Here is a 22,319-nt window from a genome sequence, read left to right as displayed (position 1 = left end):
TCACCTCAGCGCTGGAGGCGCTTCCACCTTCAGCTTTTTGGGCTTTGGCTCCTCCTCTGCCGCTGCCATCTTCGCGCTCCTACCTCACTTACGCTCCAGGGCTCGCCCCACCCCTTCGGCTCCCTCTCCCCGCCCCCTCGCCTCATCACCGCCTCCTTGTCACTAAACCCCGCCCCCTTTGGCTCCTCCCAGTTTGTGCCTCTCCCAGCCCTAGTCTTTTGGCCTTACCCATTGGCTAGTACACAGCTCTTACCGACCCCGCGCGCTCGACTGCAGGGACACCCCAGACTGGTTTAGGCTGCAGATGAGCGCCTGAGTCCAAAAGAGGTGAAAGCTCCCATTCTTCTAGACCTGGATGATTCAGAAGATGATATCCTAAAATTCAAAAGACGTCTTCTCATTCAGCGTCTTCCCGCTCGTTTACTCTTCCTAAAACTATTGGTTATATTGACGCTGGTAGTCAGGCAATCTACTGGGCATCCCAACTGCAGGGTCCTCACGGCTCTCTCAGCTGTCTCAGCCTAGGTCCGGAGAGGACCCCGCGTCTAATCACTGACGGGCCCAGGAGCCGGGGTAAGTGTGAGGGGCGGGGGGAGGGGGGGTGGTCTACGGACAGGGGACATCACGAAAGCTGGGAAGTAGACTGACTAGCTAGACCTCCGGCTTCCAGCCAGGGGTGTGGAAGCGCCTCCGGTGCTGTGGACCGGAGCCGCGCCTTCCTCCGGGCCTTCCGGTCTTTCTTGCCAGCTAGGCCGGAAGGGAACGGTGCACCTACAGCCCAGTGTTCTCAGGCCTCAAGCTCAAGAGGTTCAGGCTCACTGGGGTCGCTTGTCGTACTTCGGCGCGGGAAAAAGGTCTTGTCACGCACGGAGAGCTGGAGTACCGACAGCTTGGACCTCAACCCCAGGCTTCTACTTTGGAGGACAAAATCCCTAACTGACGTGAGCGGGCGTCCTGTTAGAGGGTGGCACCTGGATGAGCCTCGGGGAATACGGTGAGGAGGGTGTTGCAGTTCTTCAAAAATGAGTTAATAGGAATCTAAACTGAGGAGGTGACAGTTGGATTTGGATTGAAGTTGGAGCTCGATTAAGAAGTTGATAGTGTAGTCGTAGTTGCTCAGTCGTATCCGACTCTTTGCGACCCCACGGACCCCGCCAGTCTCCTCTGTCCATGGGATTTTCCAGGCAAGAATACTGGAGTGGATTGCCATTCCCTTCTCCAGAGGATCTTCCTGATCCAGAAATCGAACTGTGGTCTCCTGCATTGCAGGAAAGCTCTTAACCCTTTGAGCTACAGGGAAGACCTGTTGAAAGACCTGTTGATACTTGTTTCAAACTAGTAGTCTTCACATGAGAAGGGTTTCCCAAGTTGCTCAGTGGTAAAGAATCTGCCTGTCAATGAAGGAGACCAGGGTTCGATCCCTGGGTTAGGAAGAAATGGCAACCTACCATTATTCTTGCCTGAGAAATCCCATGGACAGAGGAGGCTAGTGGGCTACAGTTCCATGAGGTCGCGAAAGAGTCGGACACGACTTAGCGACTAAACAACACGTGAGAAAGGAGGAATTTTGTAGGACTTGAGCTATATCCATTTTGAGACAGTAGTTTAGATGGAGATGAAAGGTTGAAAAAAAAAAACAGTCTGATAAGCAAACCAGAAAGAAACTTTCCAGGTGAAAACCAAAACAGGTGAAGTTTCATATAATTTTGGTAAGAAGTGTTTGTTTTGTTTGGCAGACACTTAATAGTGACATGAAATGCTGCAAGGACCAAAGGAGGAAGTTGAAGTCTGAGAATAGGTTGTTGGAGTTGATGATTAAGAAGTCATTGGGTCATTTGCAAGAACTGCTTTAATAAGAGTCAGTTATTGAGAGGTGAGACTGCAAGTGTAGACTAATGCTTCTTCATGTGGCGCATGAAGAGAAAAATTGTTTGCAAGCTCCCTAAAAGGTTTGGGGTTTGCTTTAAAGGATACAAGGCACTTTATGAGCAAGTAACTAATGTATAAGATTAAAGATTGAAGAAAGAAGACGACCTTGGAAGAGAGGAGAGGGGATGGGATCAGAATTAGAGGTGAAAAGATTACTGTTGGAAAGGACAGAGGACACTTTCAGTTGAACCATAGGAAAAGTAGAGGATTGAGATGAGAGAAAAATTACTGGAATCCTAATATACCTTTAGTTGGGAAGCTGTCTTGGCAACAAGGTTAGCTTTTCTTACTGAATCTTAGGATTTTACAAGGTTTCTAAACAGTCAACATAATAGACTATTGGAGTTCCCTGCAGACGGCAATGGCAACCCACTCCAGTACTCTTGCCTGGAAAATCCCATGGACAGAGGAGCCTGGTAGGCTGCAGTCCATGGGGTCGCTAAGAGTCGGACACGACTGAGCGACTTCACTTTCACTTTTCACTTTCATGCATTGGAGAAGGAAATGGCAACCCACTCCAGTATTCTTGCCTGGAGAATCCCAGGGACGGGGGAGCCTGGTGGGCTGCCGTCTATGGGGTCGCACAGAGTCGGACACGACTGAAGCGACTTAGCAGCAGCAGCAGCAGACTAGATATATTTAAGTAGCCCAATAATATTTTAATTCACACATAACAAATGGTATTTGTAGAGAGGAGAAATTCACTTTCTCAACAAATGACTTCTCTCCTTTTGCACAGAGAAAATAAAAGCCATCATCTTGCAACCAGGTAAACAAATCTGCTTTCCTTCTGTTTAAAGAGGGAAAAGTGCCCCTTCTCCTTAGGAAAGACACATGCTTTCACCGAGTTTCCCAGTGCCATCCTCCCCTAGCTTCTCAGAGTCCTCTTTTTCTTTTTTTTTTTTTAACTTATTCTCGCTCTCCCATCATCAGCCTCCCTTCTACTTACATTTTTCCTTTAGCATTTAAAAATACCCTTCCATAACATTATGAACTATTCCCCTTTATTTTCTTGCCTTTTTATCTCCTTCACAGCTATAGTTCTTGACTGTATCATCTAGTCTCCTTATCTCTCTTTTTCCCACTTCTTGCTATGTCCTTCTCAGCCCACTGTAGTATATCTTTTTGCCAGCATTCCACTGAGCTACAGTGAAACTTCTTTCACTGAGATCACCAATAGCCTCTAAATTGTACATTCTCATCAGGGACAAAATTTGCTTCTTATGAGGAAAAAAAAATCATACTTTCTATGTATAAAGCACAGATAATTATGGTACATAAAGAGGTGTACAGAAATATTCTGTGATTTTAATAATTTTATGGAGGAGGGGTATGAATGAATGGGGCTCTGAAAAGGCCTCTTCAGATGCAATAATGAAAAGAAAGTTGAGGAACACTGTAAAATAACAGATATTTTAAGTTTTTCTTATAGCTTGACCTCTTTGTGCCATTTAAAATGTTTACCACTCCATTGTTCTGGAAACACACTGACTGACATACTCTAGTTATTAAAAACTCTGCTCCCTTTTTTTTTTCTTACCCATCTTCAGCCACATTTTCTCACTCTTTGTAGGCTGACTTGATCCATATGCTTCTCAAATGCTGAAGTTCCTTCTATAGGTTCTCTTCTACTATACACGTTCTCTCTTTGCAGTTTTACTCTCCTTTTGTTATAATTTCCATTAATAAAAAATCATAGTTACAGTACTCACAAATCTATCTCCAGTTTGGCTTCCCTCTGAAGCACCAGACCTCTGTATACAGTGGTGTTTTGAATATATCCGTTTGGGTCAAATATATCCGGAGTTGGGTCAGATTATATAGGACCAGAACTAAATTCCTCCTTTTCCCTCTCATGTCCACTGCCCCGTCTCTACCCCCAAAACTTTGCTCAACCCTAAATGTTTCTCTTACCTTTTCATTTTGCTTCATCTGTATTGTCAGCACTCTAGCATAGGCCACCACATAAGTCATCTCTCAGCTAATGTCACAATATTCAATTGCCCAATTATCCAGTTTCCATAGTGCGATCTTTCTTAAAACTATAAATTGGATTGCATGAATCCCCTGCATAAAACCATTTAAAAAATGACTTTTTGCATTGCACTGGGAACAAAGTGAACCAATATCTGCTTTTCTCCATTTTTATCTCACCACCGCCATCCACCTTTTGAAGTTGCTAAATTTGTACTGGATTTCTTTATCTTATGTTCTTTCTCACCTTGAAGCCTTGTGGATTTTTATAGCACAGTATTTCCCCTGTTATCTTACTGTATTAAATTGTTTGCCTTCTTTGCTGAACTCTAAATGCTTTGAGTTCAGAGACTCTGTTTTGTTCAACTTGTATCCCTATTGCTTAATATAGAAAACATACAAAACTTTGTTGAATGAACAATGGTCAGAATATTGGTTAAAAATCAGAATGACTAAAATATTTTCTGGTTTCATTCTCTCACCTTAGATACACACCCTTCTGTGCCTCCATTCTGTTATATACAGAAGGAATACATTTTCTTTTTTAGTCACTCTCTTCCAAGGGTATTTTGACTATTGTGATTGCCGTGTTTGTGAATCATCAGGCTGCATGTGGGGGTTTATGAAATATTTAAGCTGCAACTGAAGCTCTGATGGAACTGCCTCTAAACAGTTTCTTAAGTGGCTTTAATATAAGCTGGGAGAATTCTGTTTTCTGACTCTGAAGTCACTAGGAACAAAATGATAGTTGTGGTAGCTTTCCCAGAAAGTTTAGTAAAATAATGGAAGAAGTAACTGCGGCTACTCAAAGGATAAGTAGTTGAAGAAACACCTTAATTTACACAGCTGCATGTAGTATTTGTTTTTTGCACTAGGCCCTTGGTCTTAATATGGATAGAAGAAATAAGCTCTCTTTCCCTATAATAGAAGGTTAAGATCAGTTTTAAAGCTGCGCACTGTTGAAAGCTGCAGGTACTATGCTTCCATCTCAGCGCTCAGGACAACAGCAGTAAATCCAGATGGTGGTTTGACTTACTCTATTCTTCTGAGACCTGGATGGTGCCAATAAAAACAGCTTTGGTGGAAACTTTTCCTGGAAAGAATTTTTCACCAGCTTAAGACGACAAGTAGGAATCTGGCCCTTCAAATAAAGAAACTACGAAGTCAGTTATTCAACAAGCAGCTTTTTTAGGGTATATTGTGACAGTAAAGTAGCAAAGATCCATGCGAACTATACTTTCTTTAGGATAAATAGGTGAAGATAACTGTCAGCTCTCTCAAACATAATGTCTGATGTACGTAATTTATTAGAATACATTTGGCTTCTAACTAAACAAGAAACATATCCTTCAACTCATTCTCTTAAATTTTAAGTTCAAACAGCACATTTGCTGCCCAGTCCAATATGATAACCATTAGCTCCGTGTAGTTATTTAAATTTGATTAAAATTAAAACTTCAGTACATCAGTTGCATTAGCCACATTTCAAGTGTTCACATGTGACTAGTGGCTGCTATATTAGACAGCAGAAGTAGAGAACATGGCCATCAGTACAGGAAATATTACTGGACACTACTGCAGTAGAGTGTGTTCAATGTAATTAGCTTTTAGGAGGCAAGTAAGAACAGGAGCTCAAGATTCAACTGGATGTGGGTTTGAATCCTAGCTCTGATACTTACTGTATGACCTTAGATAATTGACTTATCATTTCCAGACATTCTTGTCTAATCTGCAAAATGGGGATAAGTATTTATTGCGTTGATTATGAGGATTAAAGAAGATAATGTATGTAAAGTGCCTAGGATAGTGCCTGGCCCACAGTAAGTATTCAGTTTTAGATATTATTAATTCATTCCTCTTTAATGAATAAAACACTTTGAAGCTGAAAATTAGTTATTGTGAAAGATGCTATATTCCATAGATGGCTCACCTGAAGTGCTCAAATCTGGGTCTCATTGCATTGATTACAAAAGTTCCACTTTAATCCATACTTTATATTTCAGATGAAAATTTTATTCCACAAAAGGTATCATAATGCAACTTTAGTCGCAGATCTTATTTCTGGATACCCCTGTTCCTTTTTTTTTTTTTTTTTTTTAACATATCAGAGAGCAGAGGTAATAGTTAAAAGTCAGTAGGTTCTGAATAGCAAGTCTCTGTATTCCACTGGTGCTATTTTAACACTCAAATGGAAACTGACACAAAGCAAACTTATTAAACAAGACATCTGACTAGATAAAGTGGAAAAATTTAGCAGGTTCCAGATATTTATCTGGAAATGCCTACCCACTCCAGTATTCTTGCCTGGGAAACCCCATGGATTGAGGAGACTGACAGGCTATAGTCCATTGGGTCGCAAAGAGTCAGGCATGACTGGGTTGACTGAGTATGGGTATTAATCTGGAAAAATTTAGTAGGTCCTTAGCTGTCAGGGTTTATTGCTGCTAACTCAATCAAGGTTGACTACTTGGCTAAGTAGAGATGCGTTTGAACAAAGAAACATTTTCTAATAAATAGGAAGCCTAAACCATTAACAGCACCCATATTTATTAATACAATAATTACTAAAGCACATCTTGTTAATTAGCATTATTTAAATTAGTAACTGTTGAGCATGCACCACATGGGAAGAGGAAATCATCAGATAAGTCTTTAAATGTCAACTGCTTTCATTAAGTAAATGACTTCCTCTGAAAAGAACTGGTCAGGTTGTTATCGTTTTCCCTGTCGATAGAATTGAATTCATTCTGAAAACTCTTCCTTTCCTCTTTGCAGTTTGTCTTCATGCTTAGAAACTATATTAATAGATTTTACATTCTTTCTCCTTAGGCTACATTTATCATTCAGCACTGTAATTTTGAATGAATGGACCTCTAAGACTAAGTTATTGATACTGATATTATTCATATAAAAGAAAGGAGCGAGTTAACGTAGTTAACGTATTTAGATATTTGTCCACTGTCTCCCACATTACAAGGACAATAAACTCTTTATTTGAAGTATAACTAACACTCAGAAAAGTATTCAAGCTTTTAACATAAAACCCAAAAAATTAACACAGAATGAACACGACTTGTAACCATCATCTAGATCAAGAAATAAACATTACCAGTATCTTAGAAGGCCAACCCTATGCCTCACTTAAGTCACCACCCGCATTCTCCTTCATAATAGAAACCATTTGATTTCTCTTAACTATAGAGTAGTTTTGTCTGTTCTAGAACTTAATATAAATAGAATCATACTGCATGTATCCTTTTGTGTCTGGCTTTGTTCAGTATTTGTAAGATTTGTCCATATTTGTTTCATGTAGCAATAATTCATTCATTTTCATTGCTGTTTCATTTTAATATATTAGTTTATTTTCCCATTTACTATTAATAACTAGTAATAGTCTTCACTACTACAGTATATTGTTACGCATGTTTTTTGTGTACATTTGTACATATTTCTGTCAGTCCACCTGGGGGTAGACTTCTGTGTTGCAGAGTATTAAAGAATACTTTGTGTTAATTGAAATAATTTAAATTAAAACTTAACCTTTTTTAAGGTAAGTTTTTAAGGGCTTCCCTGGTGGCTCAGAGGGTGAAGCACCTGCCTACAATGCTGGAGACCTGGGTTCGATCCCTGGGTCGGGAAGATCCCCTGGAGAAGGAAATGGCAACCCACTCCAGTACTCTTGCCTGGAGAATCCCATGGACTGAGAAGCCTGGTAGGCTACAGTCCATGGGGTCGCGAAGAGTCGGATATGACTGAGCAACTTCACTTCACTTCACCCTTTTTAATACTAAAAACTAAACTGCAGAGTATTCTAAAAATGTGAAGTTTAGTAGTTTTTAGTATAGTCACAAAGTTGTGCAACCATCATTTCTAATTCCAGAAGATTTTTATCACCTCAAAAAGAGATGCAAAACCAGTAATTCCCCATTCTCCCTCTACCCAACCCCTGGCAACGGCTAATCTACTTTGTCTCTATAGATCTGCCTGTTCTAGACATTTCATACAAATGGAATCATACAATCTATGGTCTTTTGTATCTGGTTAGCATAATGTTTAAAGATCCATTCTGTTGTAGCATGCACTGGTACATCACTCTTTTTTATGGCTAAATAATATTTTATTTCAGATATTCATCAGTATTATTTATCCATTAATTGGTTAATGAATCCATTCATCAATTGATATACATCTGAATTATTTCCACTCTTTGGCTGTTATAAATAATGTTGCTACAACCATTTGTGTAAAAGTTTTTGTATGGACATATGTTTCCAGTTTTCTTGAGTATGCTGCTGCTAAGTTGCTTCAGTCGTGTCCAACTCTGTGACCCCATAGACAGCAGCCCACCAGGCTCCCACATCCCTGGGATTCTCCAGGCAAGAACACTGGAGTGGGTTGCCATTTCCTTCTCCATTCTTGAGTATAAAGGAGTACAATTGTAGGGTCATTTGGTAACTCTGTCTTTAACTTTTTGAAGAACTCAACACTGTTTTTGCACATAGCTGCAGTGTTTCATTTTCTTGCTTAGTTGTCATGGCTAGAACCTCCAGTACCATGTTGAAAAGAAGTAGTGAAAATGGAGTATTGTTTGTTCTTTATATTAAGGGAAAGCTTTTGGTCTTTAAGCATTAAATGATAGCGATAGGATTTTCACAGATGCTCATTATCAGGCTGAGGAAGTTTCTTTCTGTTGCTAGTTTAACTGCTTTTATCACAAAGGTGGTTGGATTTTGTCAAATGATACTCTGCACCTTTTGAAATAATTGTATTTTTGTCTTTTATTTTATGAGAATTGTATATTGATTGATTTTCATATGTTTAACCAACCTTGCATTCTTGAATAAATCCCACTTGGTCAGGATTATAACCTTTTTAAATGTTGCTAGATTCAGTTTGCTAGTATTTTATTGAAAATTTTTACATCTGTCTACAGATGTTGGTCTGTAGTTTCTTGTATTGCCTTGGTCTGGTTTTGGTGTCCAGATAATATGAAGATACTTTTCTTTGATATATACTAAATTTAAACATTTTCCTCCCACAGAAAATGATCCACAGTCTGTTTCTCATAAACTGTTCCGGTGACATATTTCTAGAGAAGCACTGGAAGAGCGTCGTGAGCCAGTCTGTCTGTGATTATTTCTTTGAAGCTCAAGAGAAAGCTGCTGATGTTGAAAATGTACCACCTGTTATTTCAACACCTCACCACTACCTCATCAGTATCTACCGGGATAAGCTCTTCTTTGTCTCTGTCATACAGACTGAAGTACCACCTCTCTTTGTAATTGAGTTCCTACATCGAGTTGCTGACACTTTTCAGGTTGGTTATTCATCAAGTCTTTTGAATTTGGATTATTCAAGTTAGTTCGAGGTGGGACATAATTATATTCTTTAATTTTGATGTACAGTCTGTTTCCCTGTCTCTCTGTCCCTCTTCTTTCCAACTAAGCATATGTTCATAAAATGTAAACCTTTTTAATAGGGCATACAAGTAGCACACATGGCTGCCCCTGTTTTAAGAGAACAGAACAATCTCATGGTCACAGAAACTGTATTTTTTTTAATGTATTATAAATTATGTCATCAGGAAATAATAGTGCCCTCGACATGCAATTCTTTGAATGGCACCAAAGTTTTTATAGGTTATGAAATCTTGTGTTACTTACATTTTATTTTTTTTCTTGTCTTGCTTAATGTACCAGTAGTTTAAAACTAATCTGTGTGTTTTGGAGTACCTAATCAGGGAAAATGAAGTTTATAGTTCTTATTCTGTTTTAACATTTCAGTGTACTTTCTGGCATAATTTGCAGTAGGAATTCAGTTCAATCTAAAAATATTAAGAAAATATTGAGATATAGTATATAGAATTATAGAGGGCTTTTTTCCCTCTGGTTTACATATTTTCAACATCTTAAACAGTGAATTATGCTACTGTAAATATACCCTTTATAATAGAATAAAAAATATTTAGCAAACCTTTTTCATGCCTTCCATCGTGCAATACTATGTATATTTTATTAGGACTACTTTGGTGAGTGTTCGGAGGCTGCAATTAAGGATAATGTGGTCATAGTATATGAGCTCCTGGAAGAAATGTTGGACAATGGATTTCCACTGGCTACTGAATCTAACATCTTGAAAGAATTGATTAAACCACCAACAATTCTGCGTTCTGTCGTCAACTCTATTACAGGTAAGGTAAAACAGTCTATTAGGAACTGAGCCATTAAAACTTCATAAACAATTCATTTTTGCTTGTGATCTGGCAGATTATTAAGGTAGTCCATTTTGGCCAGAATTATAGTTAGTGGTAATGTTAAAATGGATATATCAGTATATTTCTTTTCATGAAAAGAGCCTATATCTTAAATGATAAGAGTTTTTGGTTATTACTCTTTTGTTATAAGTTTTGCAACTACAGCAATATTCCTGCTATTGTTTAACACTGAATAGTAACACTGAATAAATTATCCCAGTTAACCATAAGCCAGTGTACTGGCTGCTGCTAACTATTGTAGTAATCACTTTGTAATATATATATACCAAATAATTACGTTGTATACCTTAAACTAATACAGTGTTATATGTCAATTATATCTCAGTAAAGCTGGGGAAAAAACAAAAAATAAAATTTAAAAAGCAGCATTTTAAAACTGGCATTACCCTGTGTCAGTCGCTAAGTTGCGTCCAACTCTGCAGCCTTATGGACTGTAGCCCTCTAGTCTCCTCAGTCCATGGGATTTACCAAGCAAGAATAGTGGAGTGGGTTGCCATTTCCTTCTCCAGGGGATCTTCCCGACCCAGGAATTGAACCCATGCTGCCTGCATCTCCTGCATTGGCAGGCGGATTCTTTACCGCTGCATACCACACAATTACTAGAGTATAGAAAGTTTAAGACTCTGCATCATAGAGTATATCTTACCTCCTTCAAGTCTTTATTTTACATATATAAAAGATGTATTAAAGAGAGAAAATTAGTGTATTTGTGAGATTTCATGCATTATGGGCCTTGTACTTGTGTTGCAAACTTCTAATTTTGCTTTAATTCATAAGTATAGCTAGAAATTAGAGCTATTCAGATGACAATACTCTTTTGAAAGTATCAAAGTCTTCTAGAGAAAAATTTCTATGAACTGTTATATGCCACTCCATGTATATACTCCATATACACTCCATGTATACTGTCCACCATTGCAAACTCCTTTCCAAGTGCACTGACCTAAAAAATGGGTAAACAAGGTCTATAAGAATGTGGTCTTTCCATTGTTCATCCTAATCCTCAAGAATAAGTGTCAGGAGAAATTTAAGGAAAGATAAGACAAGATTTCTTTGCTCCTAAAATGTAAACTCGGGATGAGAAACTGAGGGAAAAAAATTTAAACATATAAATAACAGTGTAAGATTCTGAAATACAATTCCGTAACTTTGTAGACAGTGTCGTGACATTAGAGGGTACACATCATGTGCTGTTAAATGAAAAAAAGCGGGGGTGTGGAATACCTTGGTGGGCCAGTGGTGAGGGCTTGGTGCTTTCACTGCTGGGACCTGGGTTCATTCCCTGGTTGGAGAACTAAGATCCCACAAGCTATGCAGCACTGCCAAGAAAGAAAAAACACACACACACAACCATAACAAGTTGCCCATAATTATAAATAAGTTCAGTTCAGTTCAGTCGCTCAGTCGTGTCCGACTCTTTGCGACCCCATGAATCACATCACGCCAGGCCTCTCTGTCCATCACCAACTCCCGGAGTTCACTTAGACTCACGTCCATCGAGTCAGTGATGCCAGCCAGCCATCTCATCCTCTGTCATCCCCTTCTTCTCCTGCCCCCAATCCCTCCCAGCATCAGAGTCTTTTCCAATGAGTCAACTCTTCGCATGAGGTGGCCAAAGTACCGGAGTTTCAGCTTCAGCATCATTCCCTCCAAAGAAATCCCAGGGCTGATCTCCTTTAGAATGGACTGGTTGGATCTCCTTGCAGTCCAAGGGACTCTCAAGAGTCTTCTCCAACACCACAGTTCAAAAGCATCAATTCTTCGGCGCTCAGCTTTCTTCCCAGTCCAACTCTCACATCCATACATAACCACTGGAAAAATCATAGCCTTGACAGACGGACCTTTGTTGGCAAAGCAATGTCTCTGCTTTTGAATATGCTATCTAGGTTGGTCATAACTTTCCTTCCAAGGAGTAAGCGTCTTTTAATTTCATGGCTGCAGTCAGCATCTGCAGTGATTTTGGAGCCCAAAAAAATAAAGTCTGACACTGTTTCCACTGTTTCCCCATCTATTTCCCATGAAGTGATGGGACCAGATGCCATGATCTTCGTTTTCTGAATGTTGAGCTTTAAGCCAACTTTTTCACTCTCCATTTTCACTTTCATCAAGAGGCTTTTTAGTTCCTGTTCACTTTCTGCCATAAGGGTGGTGTCATCTGCATATCTGAGGTTATTGATATTTCTCCTGGCAATCTTAATTCCAGCTTGTATAAATAAATATCCCCACCAAAAAAATTTTAAAGTTTATAATACACAATAAAGATCAAGAGAGTGGTTCAGTGGGTGAAGTAATCTCTCTTGAACTGTAGTGGGTGGTCCTAGGGCAGGGACCTGGAGAATCAAAAGAATTTAGGAAGGGAGGGGAGGAATAAGAACATTCTTCATAGATAGAACCATATGAGAAAAAACACAGTGGAAAAATCTTGAATTGTGTTAACCTGTTTAATAGAAGCAGAGCTGTTTTTCAGTTGAGTCATGAAATAAAAAGTTAAGTTGAGGAAGTCCTTGAATTCTAGGCTAAATATTTAGCTTTTATCATAAAACCAGTGGGATAGCATTTCAAGGTTTTGAGAAGAAAGATTAAAGCAGTATTTTTTAGAAAATCCTGGAAAGCAGCAGGGTTGGAGACAGGCTCATCGGCATAATCACACTACAAAGTTGTATGTGTGATTGGACTGCAGCTACAACCAAACATGGGTTTGAACGGCAAGAGTCCACTTAAGTCCAGATTTTTTTCAATAAATACATGTTATAGTACTACACAGTCCACGCAGTTGGTTGAATCTGTTAATGCAGAACCACATTTTGAGAAGGCCAACTGTAAAATCATATATGGATTTTCATCTGCACAGGAATCAGCACCCCTACACCCTGTGTTGTTCAAGGGTCAATTATATATTTTAAAGTGAAATCAGAAATAAAGCAAAATTATCAAAATAAAAGAAAAATAATAGATGCAACCTGCTCTGAGGGAGATTGTGTGTATGTGTATGTGTATGTGTGTCGCTAAGTCATGTCTGACTCTCTGAGACCCATGGACTGTAATCCGCCAGGCCCCAGGCTCCTCGTCCATGCAATTTTCCAGGCAAGAACAGTGGAGTGGGTTGCCATTACCTTCTCCAGAGGGAAATGTTTGAAGAAATATATATACCAAAATGTTAATAGTAGCTATATTTCTATAATAGGAAGATAGCTTTTAGCTACTTTTCTTAATTTTTCACATGTCATTGTTGTTGTTAAACATGTACTACTTTTGAATTGGAAATGTAAATTAACCAGAATGTTAAAGTGTCTCAGCTCAAGGGTATATGTTTTGGACAACCAGACTTATTTTAAGATATATGTCAGTTTACCAGGAAATTAGCCAGATTTTGAATATTTTCCATATCACATATGGGTATGCCATATGAATGTGCTGACCTTAAAATGTTAAAAGGCCAGAGTATGTTCTTCATCCAGTTACTGCACATCTAGTTACTCTCCACATGAGAGAACTGTTTGGCAGCATCTCATGTATAATTTAAGCTGGATACCAAATGGCCTACTTATCACTCTGCATTCTCAGTACAAACATTTAATCAGCAAAGGGTTTTGAAACATCTAGCCTGTTTTCATTACTGGCAGCAGGAGGAGATTCTGTTGTTAAGCCACTGGAATTAGGTTAGGTTACTGTAACACACAGGAAGCAAAAGATAAGTAAATGAATTTAACCTGGTTTGGCAGACACACACACAGGACCATGTGGCCTATTTCTGTCTTCTAGAAATTTGATCATGTTGGTATGGATATGTCTCTGACAATTCTGTAAACCATTTAGACTCAGTGGAGAAAAATCCAAACACTGAACAAGCAGCTAAACTATTTGAGGTTTTTTTCTGCTAATAGCTTTTCTGGTGACCATTTTATGTTAGCTTTGCTTTCTGTTTTTCTGATTTCTAGGCAGTAGTAATGTTGGGGACACACTCCCCACTGGGCAGCTGTCCAACATTCCATGGCGCCGCGCAGGGGTAAAGTACACAAACAATGAAGCCTATTTTGATGTGGTTGAAGAAATAGATGCAATTATAGATAAATCAGGTAATTGTGTGCGTATTTTCTTATCGGGGGGGAAAAACCATTCAGGTGACAAAAGCTGAATAGAAAACTAATATCCCTTGGCAGTATCATTTACCGGAAAGGCATTCGTTTTCAAATCTGTTTATTTTGCCCAGAGGTTACATACAATTTTCATAACCACTAGTTGAGAAATGCCAAACGTTTGTAAATCAGAGAGTAAATCACCTTACTTTAAGCCAATTATCGTATATTTATTTACCTTGCCATTTATCCAGCCTAATAAGTAATGTGTATCTACTATGCCCCATACCTTTTACAACCACTTCGTGTGCAGTCCTTCTAGTAAAGACCCCAGCCTGAAGAACAGTACTGTATTAGAATCGTAATATTTTACTAAAAATATCTAGTCCAGCTCTCACATATTATGTGGGGGAGACTGAGACTTAGAAGAGTTAAATAATCTGTTAAAGGTCACATAGCTAGTTGGTATGTGAAAATGACTTACTGTGAATTACAGACACTATCTCTACAGGGAGTTTCATCTTTATTATAAAAATTCCATTGTATGGAACAGTTGCTCTACTGTTAAAGAATAATGGTCCCTACTTCTTAACATTTCATTAGAAACTTGGCTAATTTTATTTAAAATATTTGAACTTCAAAAAAAAAATGTTCAAACCAACATTATTTACAGTTGCCAAGATGTGGAAGCAGCTTAAGTGTTCATCAACAGATAAATGGATAAAGAAGATGTGTATATATACACAATGGAAAATTACTCAGCATAAAAAAGAATGAAATTTTGCCATTTGCACAACATGGATGAACTTGAAGAACATTATGCTAAATGAAATAAGCCAGATAAAGAAAGATAAATACTATATATCACTTATATGTGGAATCTAAAAAATACAACAAACGAATGAATTTAACAAAAAAAAAAGCAGACTGACAGATACGGAGGACAAATTAGTGTTTACCAGCGTGGAGTGGGGCAATAAAGGGGTGGGAGAATGGGAGGTACAATCAGCTGGGGTAAGATAGGCTCACAAGTATCTGTAAAGCACAGGGAATATAGCCAATGTTTATAATAACTAAATGGAAAGTAACCTTTAAAAATTGAATAATTTTTTTTTTAATTTTAAAAATCAGTGGGAAAAAAGTATTTTAACTTCACATCCAGCAGTCTTACGAGGCTGACTCTATAAAGATAAGGATGGGTTTGATTTTCCTTAGAATCATCATATTCCAACCAGAGATAGGAACAGGCCATGGCACTCAGTAAAGAAGTTGTCTGAACTGGTGTAATGGATCCTCTGCCCACTAACCTTTTAATAGATGTGCAAAGCTTCAGTGTGTCTGACACCTGGGAGATAGCTCCATTACTTCAGAGATAGTGATAGCTCTAGTAAAGCAGAGCTGTTTTACTAGAGCACATGCATATGCCAGTGATACCTTTATTATTCCTTTAGGATCTACGGTCTTTGCAGAAATTCAGGGGGTCATTGATGCTTGCATTAAGCTCTCTGGAATGCCTGACCTTTCCCTTTCTTTCATGGTAAGTTTTGTTCTGTTTTGTAACTCCTTCATGTCTAATATATATGAAGTACTAAATGAAATGATAAATACTGATCGCAGTGGATTATGTAAGAAATATTCCTAGCACAGCTTCCAAAGACAGTAGCTTACATGATGAGCACTGCCTTTATGGATAGGCTGCGGAGAGGGCTTTGCCTCTGAGTATATTAGAAGTAGCTTAAATGTCTGGCTGGCTTCTTCAGATCTGTGGTGCTGCTTTTACTGAATTGTTATATGCTTTGTTGATGTGAAAAGGCATTGATCTTTCATCATTTTAGATTCAGCATGCTATACTACTGAGAACTACAAAGAGAACTGAGCTCTGAGGCTCTCTCTGCCTCTAACTTGCCCTGACCTTGAGCTTTCTTTGAACCTCAGTTTTTTCATCTCTGAAGTGGAAATGAAACCACTCACATTTTGTACCTCATGGGAATTACTGGAATTGAATTACTGAAATTCAAATAATAATGTATATAAAATATTTGTACACTTGAAAGCATTGTGAAACGATAAGACTGTTGATATGGTCATGATAATAAACTTACATGACTGTTTTATCTTAAAGAAGCATATTTCTCAGATCTCATAATATATCTGACTGGAGTTGCCCGATTCATTACACTTTATGAATATGGTTGTCTTCTCTTTTCCGTGGCAGAATCCAAGGCTTCTGGATGATGTCAGCTTCCACCCCTGCATTCGGTTCAAGCGTTGGGAATCTGAAAGAGTTTTGTCATTTATTCCTCCAGATGGAAACTTCCGACTCATATCATACCGTGTCAGCTCACAAAAGTATGTTGTTGCATCAACCATAATCTGCTGTCATCTATCAGTGTGCTGTGTAGAACTCACTTTTTCCGTGTTTCATTCTAACAGTTGGTTACTTCAATTCACCATTGCTCCCTTTAGCCATTGCTCACCAGGAGACCCAGAACCAACTGGTGAAAATACATGTGGAAAATATAATTAGTATACTTTGAATCTTAAGAGTATAGAGTAATAGTAAATATATACCTGAGAGCAAGCATTTGGGACCATGCATAACCTGGACGAAATCATGAACCCATGCCATAATCTTACTATGATCTGTGGACATTATGGCTGATAGAAGGAGACAGACGTACCTGTAGCTCTCCAGGACATTCCTCAACTAACTGGCTTGAAGTCACTCTTCTCTGCACTGAGGTTTAAATGAATGATTTAGCATCATGGGTTGTAGCTGGTGTGTCCCTTGAAAACATCAGAAAGTATTTGGACAACATCAAAATAGAACTTAAAAGCAGAGGAATTTTTTCTTGGCTCTTAGCACAGAGAAACTGATATATTTAGTTTGTGTAATTCTAAATTATCTTTCTCTGGGATCTTAATTCATTTATTGAAACCAGGACTGTTTGTGCCAATTGTTGATGCTATAATTTTATATCTTGATTTGTATACTTACTGCTCAGAAATTGTATAATTTCTAGCACAGTGGTTCCACAACACTGTGCTATATTCAACTGCCCTGGCTCAGACACTGAACGTGCAGTTCTGCGGGTATTGGATATTCTATGCTAGGGTTTTCATGCTACCTCCAGAGCTCACATTGTTAATTGTATGTTTTTTGTGGTTGTGTCTTTCTTTCTCTTTTTAGTCTAGTGGCAATACCAGTGTATGTGAAACATAGCATCAGTTTTAAGGAGAACAGTTCTTGTGGTAGATTTGATATTACAATTGGACCAAAGCAGAACATGGGGAAAACTATTGAAGGAATCACAGTGACAGTTCACATGCCAAAAGTTGTGTTGAATATGAACCTGACACCAACACAAGGCAGCTATACATTTGATCCAGTTACCAAGGTACAGTCACCTAAAATCAAGAGTGAGCAAGTGTTTCTGCAATGCTTATTTTATGATATGGGGACATGGGAGGACAGAGGGAAGGGTCTAATATCTTGGTTGAAATTAAAGCTCTAACAACCTAGAATGCAGACTGTGCTGTGCTCTGCCACGGGAGAGAATCCTGCATCTGCTGCTAAGTCGATGAACAGAAAAGTGAGACTCATTCCTTCTTCCTTCAGAGTCTGCCTTTTCTTATCCATTGATAATCCAGAGGTTCACTCACTCTTCAATGAGGAAGATGTAAAAACTTTTTAAAAAGAGAAAAGCATTATGTGCATATAATAATCTATTAATGGTTAATAGATATTACAACATATTGACTGTTAAGAAGTTAAGACCTTTCTCTTCCTTTTTAATTTAGAAGCATTATTTCATACTCTTCCACAGAGGATGCTGGCTAGGAAAGTTGCCTTCTCACCCTCCATATATTTGCCTCTAGCAGAGGGAGTTCAGAGAAACTGTAAGAGATGATTTTTCTCTCTGCTTCCTGCTTGGGTAAAAAAATATGATTCTTTTCCTCAGTAGAGTCATTGAGCTGCATAGTAAATGAAAAGTCTTTTTTTATTTAACTATAAAATCATTGAATGTTAAAGATCATCTAATCTAGTCCTAAGGAGTCAAAGAATCTCCCCAGAGACCACACAGGGCTGAGAAATTAAGCAGGAGCTCCAGATCCCTAGTCTTCACCCCAGCTTCAACCATAACAGCTTTACTTTCTCATCTGTTACTGAGCTTCCTCACTCAGTAACTTCAAATAAGTATTTCATTTGAACAAAGGGTTCCATCACTAAAAGTTTAAAAGCACGGATTTAGGCCCATTTTCTCATTTTACAGAAAACTAAACTTAAGCCCAGAGAGAAACAGTAAAGATGGCATAGTGGAAAGGGTGTTTGATACCAGATAGCCTTAGGTTCAAATCCCAACCTTTCCTCTATGTGACCTTCAGCAACGCATCTGACTCCAGCTTTAGTTTCTTTGTTTGTTAAAATTAGACAGAGTTTTACATCACAGACTTCTGAGACAGCGTGTGAATAGTGCTGAGCACAGTATTATATCCAAAAGTAGATGCTCAGCAAATGCATCTACTTCTTTTTTCATTCTCCATTCAGAGTCACAGAACTAACGTGGTAAAACTCAGTGGAAATCCCAGGTCTCTTATTCCAAGACACTGTACTTTATTTTGTACAGAAGTTTATTGTCTTTGAACATTTGTCTTTAATAAATAGTTCCAAAAAATAAATAGTTCAGAATGTTTTTTGTTTTTTTCCTTTTTAAGGTACTAACATGGGATGTGGGGAAAATCACTCCACAAAAGCTCCCCAGTCTTAAAGGACTGGTAAATTTACAGTCTGGGGCACCCAAGCCAGAAGAGAATCCAAGCCTCAACATACAGTTCAAGATCCAACAGCTTGCTATTTCAGGTAAGGAGAAATCTGATGTGTGTAAGGGTAACTGAGTTTTGCTGAGGTCAGCTGCTAGGAGCTTAGAAGAGTAACTGACATTCCGTCTCTACAAAGAGCAACAACTCCAGTATGCCTCTCACTCTCCTTGATTTTTGAGAGTGATTTTGGAGAGTACCTTATTTCACATAGCTTCCCTTCACCCCTACCCTCATTCAGGCACAAAGAAAGAAATCATTTATACTCAAAGAAAGTAGAATTATCCTTAAAAGACATTGCTTGTCCATATGGGAATCTGAACTAAAATCATACCCTCCTAGTACTTGAATCTGTGAATGCTAGAAGGAACATTGCTTCCAGATCTTGAAACGGATGCTGGCTAATGTCAGATTTACTGTATCGTAAACTCTGTTTCTTAAGCAAATATTGTATTGGTTGGTGTGACCAGGATTGTAATTTGTTCCTTTCCTTCCATGTTCTTTTTGACACAGGCTTAAAAGTAAACCGCTTGGACATGTACGGGGAGAAATATAAGCCATTTAAAGGAGTCAAATACGTCACAAAAGCTGGAAAGTTCCAAGTGAGGACATGAGAAGAGGCCAGAATTCCTGAAGATTTATTTGTTTTCCAGGTGTCATCACAATGTATTACTATTAGGTACCAATTGGGTGGGAATACATATTCTAGTTAAAGCATTTGTGTCAAGCCACACACCGCTAACAAAGTTGCTTAGTTATCGATGTAGGGTTCTTAAGGAACTTTAAGCTAAGGAAACTTCTGAATGACTTAGCTTATTTGTACCTTGCCACTTAGGAAAATTTTAGAGGTGATTTCCTCCATAGGAAGGCACCAGCTAGAGGCTGCACATTTTAACAGTCAAGGCAGAAGTCTACAGTGATAACCTCTCCCCTAAAACAAGTGAACCGGTCTCAGCCAGCAGATGCTGTCTTAGTCTGAAATGTGATGTATCAAGTGGAGCGGAATGTCACACTCGATCGTAGCCATCCCCAGTCATCTGTCCCAACAGAGGAATAATTCCTCCCACCCAAGAAGTTTACAAAAAACTGCCTCTTCAAGTGTTTGCCTTATTCAGCTTTTCACTTGTGCCATTAAGCAAGCACTGTAGCAAAAGCCACTCCACATGGCCCTGGCAGGGAGCATTGCTGCTCCGTGCTCCATTCTCACTGTACTTGGTATTGTATTTTTTATAAATGAGATTTTTATGTAAAGCTGATTTTGGTTTATAGGGACCTTGCTGAGTAAGTACAATCTCAGTTTTGTGCCACTTAGTTCATCTGTTAGCACAGTAAAAGTCATTTGTATCAAAGGCGCAAATGCTTTAAGGTAATAAAAGGGAACACTACTTCTACTTCTGCTTTTAGGAAGTTATTGCAAGCACAAGCATTTGAGATTTTGAACAAACTAACGTAGTAAAAGAGAAACTTCTGTCTTCATGTTTTGTAAAGCTTGTCTAATACGACTTACAACCAGTTAGCCTAAAGCCCTCATGCCCTAGTTCAGCTAAAGGAAGAAAATGTGCCTGCCTCAATACTGTCAAATTATTGTTTTTTTTAATCTTTTATCTTTTTTTCTTCCTGTTCTTAATGGTTTCAATTTGCCTACATTCTTTGCTTTCAGGGGGACTCCCTTTGCATAGTGTGTGCTACCCGAGGCTATGGTCAAAAGATTCCTCTCTGAAACTGTTGTTGAAACTGTCACTGGAGTACTTAAATATCTCTACTCTACTGGCCAAGTAGGTGAAAGTACATATATAATGAGGCAGAAACAAAATCCTCGGTAACACTGATAAACCTGTATTGATCTTTATGGTTGGCAAGTCAGCCCACAGTTATCATTTAACTTGGCTGACTTAGAAGTCCTTGCCCACTTATTTTGGTTCATTAGACATGAAGAATAGAGAAAGTTAAGATCTAAGTGCTTGTTCTTGCTATTAGTTTTCTCCCTGTAACTCCATTCGTTTTGTTCTTCTCAACTTATAATTCCCTTTCCCATATGCTAACAATAGCCCTTACACTCACCCCATTCTTGTCAAGGGCTGGTGGTTGGTGCTGATGCAGGGAGCCCACTGCACAGCAGCGTTCTCTGCCTGCCTATGGCACCAAGCCTGCCTTTCATCTAATATGAAACATCACGTTTTGCAATTTCTAGGACAACCAGTATCAGCTTGGCAGCTAAAATTAAGATCTTGCCAAATGTTTATTCCCTTTGCATAAGGTTGGTTACCCAGTTCAGTTGCTTTTCATTTTTAATGTCTTCCTTTTCAGACTTCATACCTCAAAAGAGCGATCAGTACATTTGCTTTTCTGCAGAATCCCTCATCTCAGCATCCATATATGGACTAATTTTCTTTCTCTGCTACCCTCCCATATCCCAGCAGATTGTATGCCAAGAGTCCCTTGCCTCTAGTAACTTCTGCTAAAACTTCCAAGGACACTGTTTCCTTTTGCAATTAAATTATTGTATTTATTAATTTGATGGAATCCAGTAAGTCCTTTCTCCAGCTCTGGCTACACTGTCAATAAAAAGATGAAAGCAACAAGTTGATTTTTTTAGCTTGACTGTTAATTGAGCATTCTCAGATGGGCATGCCTCAGTGTTCAAGCTGGCTGAAAATGAAAGTCGCTCCGTCGTGTCTGACTCTTTGCAACCCCATGGCTTTGCAACCCCATGGTATACAGTCCATGGAATTCTCCAGGCCAGAGTACTGGAGTGGGTAGCCTTTCCCTTCTCCAGGGGGTCTTCCCTACCCAGGGATCAAACCCAGGTCTTCCACATTGCAGGCGGATTCTTTAGCAGCTGAGCCGTGATCCCGTTTTACTCGGCATCATCACACAAGGTGTGAAGGTTGCAGCAGAACACTTCCAAATGCTCCTCTCTTGACTGATGATGTTAATAGCCCTGTGTCTAAGATTCACCCTTCTAGCCACAGACTGAACAAGAAGTGATCGGAGCTCCTCTCCCTACCACCACCTGCTGATGACTAAGATCCATGAATACTTATCGTAATGAAGTATTTTTCAAGCATAGAATTCCAGACAGACTCTTGTTCTAACTTCTTAAGGGAGTATAGCCCAAAAGCTTATTTTCTGCATAAAGGAGTCACCATCATTTTATTCAAAGGGAGTTCATGTGATGGGTTTTCCTTAAGTGCCACTGTAGAAGAATCTATGGAAGATAGTGATCCTGTAGTCCTTTGAGTCATCTG

At 38.9% G+C, this 22,319-nt stretch overlaps 2 protein-coding genes across 17 annotated transcripts in view; one reads left to right on the top strand and one right to left on the bottom strand.

Moving 5' to 3' along the window:
• ADK (adenosine kinase) overlaps window positions 1-163 on the bottom strand; it is a 569,627-nt gene extending 569,464 nt beyond the window's left edge. For 6 of the 9 annotated variants that reach the window (XR_008698600.1, XR_008698601.1, XR_008698606.1 and 3 more), the window contains exon 1: window positions 5-135. Coding sequence is in view for 3 of the 9 variants with exons in the window: in XM_055536393.1 (XP_055392368.1) it covers window positions 5-69 (65 nt within the window). In the remaining 6 variants the exon portion in view is untranslated. Of the gene's footprint in view, window positions 1-4 lie in introns of all 9 variants that reach the window. The other 3 variants (XM_055536398.1, XM_055536394.1, XM_055536393.1) reach the window with 2 other exon arrangements.
• A 50-nt stretch (window positions 164-213) lies between these two features.
• On the top strand, window positions 214-21,655 carry AP3M1 (adaptor related protein complex 3 subunit mu 1). Of its 8 annotated transcripts, none has more exons than XR_008698569.1 (11): window positions 214-573; window positions 8,945-9,220; window positions 9,922-10,093; window positions 14,116-14,253; window positions 15,705-15,790; window positions 16,469-16,602; window positions 17,444-17,651; window positions 18,970-19,114; window positions 19,585-19,724; window positions 20,732-20,846; window positions 21,379-21,655. XR_008698569.1 is itself a non-coding variant. In XM_055536379.1 (10 exons), the coding sequence occupies exons 2-9, from the start codon at window positions 8,948-8,950 to the stop codon at window positions 19,683-19,685; spliced, it is 1,257 nt and encodes a 418-aa protein (XP_055392354.1). In that variant the 5' UTR covers window positions 214-573; window positions 8,945-8,947; the 3' UTR covers window positions 19,686-19,724; window positions 20,732-21,655. The 8 variants fall into 8 exon arrangements, 3 of the variants coding, with proteins under 3 accessions (XP_055392354.1, XP_055392338.1, XP_055392346.1); XR_008698564.1 differs by having other exon boundaries at window positions 19,585-19,750; XR_008698568.1 differs by lacking the exon at window positions 20,732-20,846 and having other exon boundaries at window positions 19,585-19,750.
• The last annotated feature ends 664 nt before the right edge of the window (window positions 21,656-22,319 follow it).

This window comes from Bubalus kerabau, chromosome 1 (genome assembly GCF_029407905.1).
Source record: "Bubalus kerabau isolate K-KA32 ecotype Philippines breed swamp buffalo chromosome 1, PCC_UOA_SB_1v2, whole genome shotgun sequence".
In the NCBI taxonomy this organism is placed as follows: Eukaryota; Metazoa; Chordata; class Mammalia; order Artiodactyla; family Bovidae; genus Bubalus; species Bubalus kerabau.
This window is presented reverse-complemented; position numbering and strand designations above follow the sequence as displayed.

Bases quoted from the DNA above. Each gene is read 5' to 3' on its own strand.
- AP3M1 (XM_055536379.1), top strand. From the start codon at position 8,948: ATGATCCACAGTCTGTTTCTCATAAACTGTTCCGGTGACATATTTCTA. The intron at 14,254-15,704 runs GTAATTGTGTGC...TTATTCCTTTAG, and splicing joins TGCAATTATAGATAAATCAG to GATCTACGGTCTTTGCAGAA. The intron at 19,115-19,584 runs GTAAGGAGAAAT...TTTTTGACACAG, and splicing joins CCAACAGCTTGCTATTTCAG to GCTTAAAAGTAAACCGCTTG.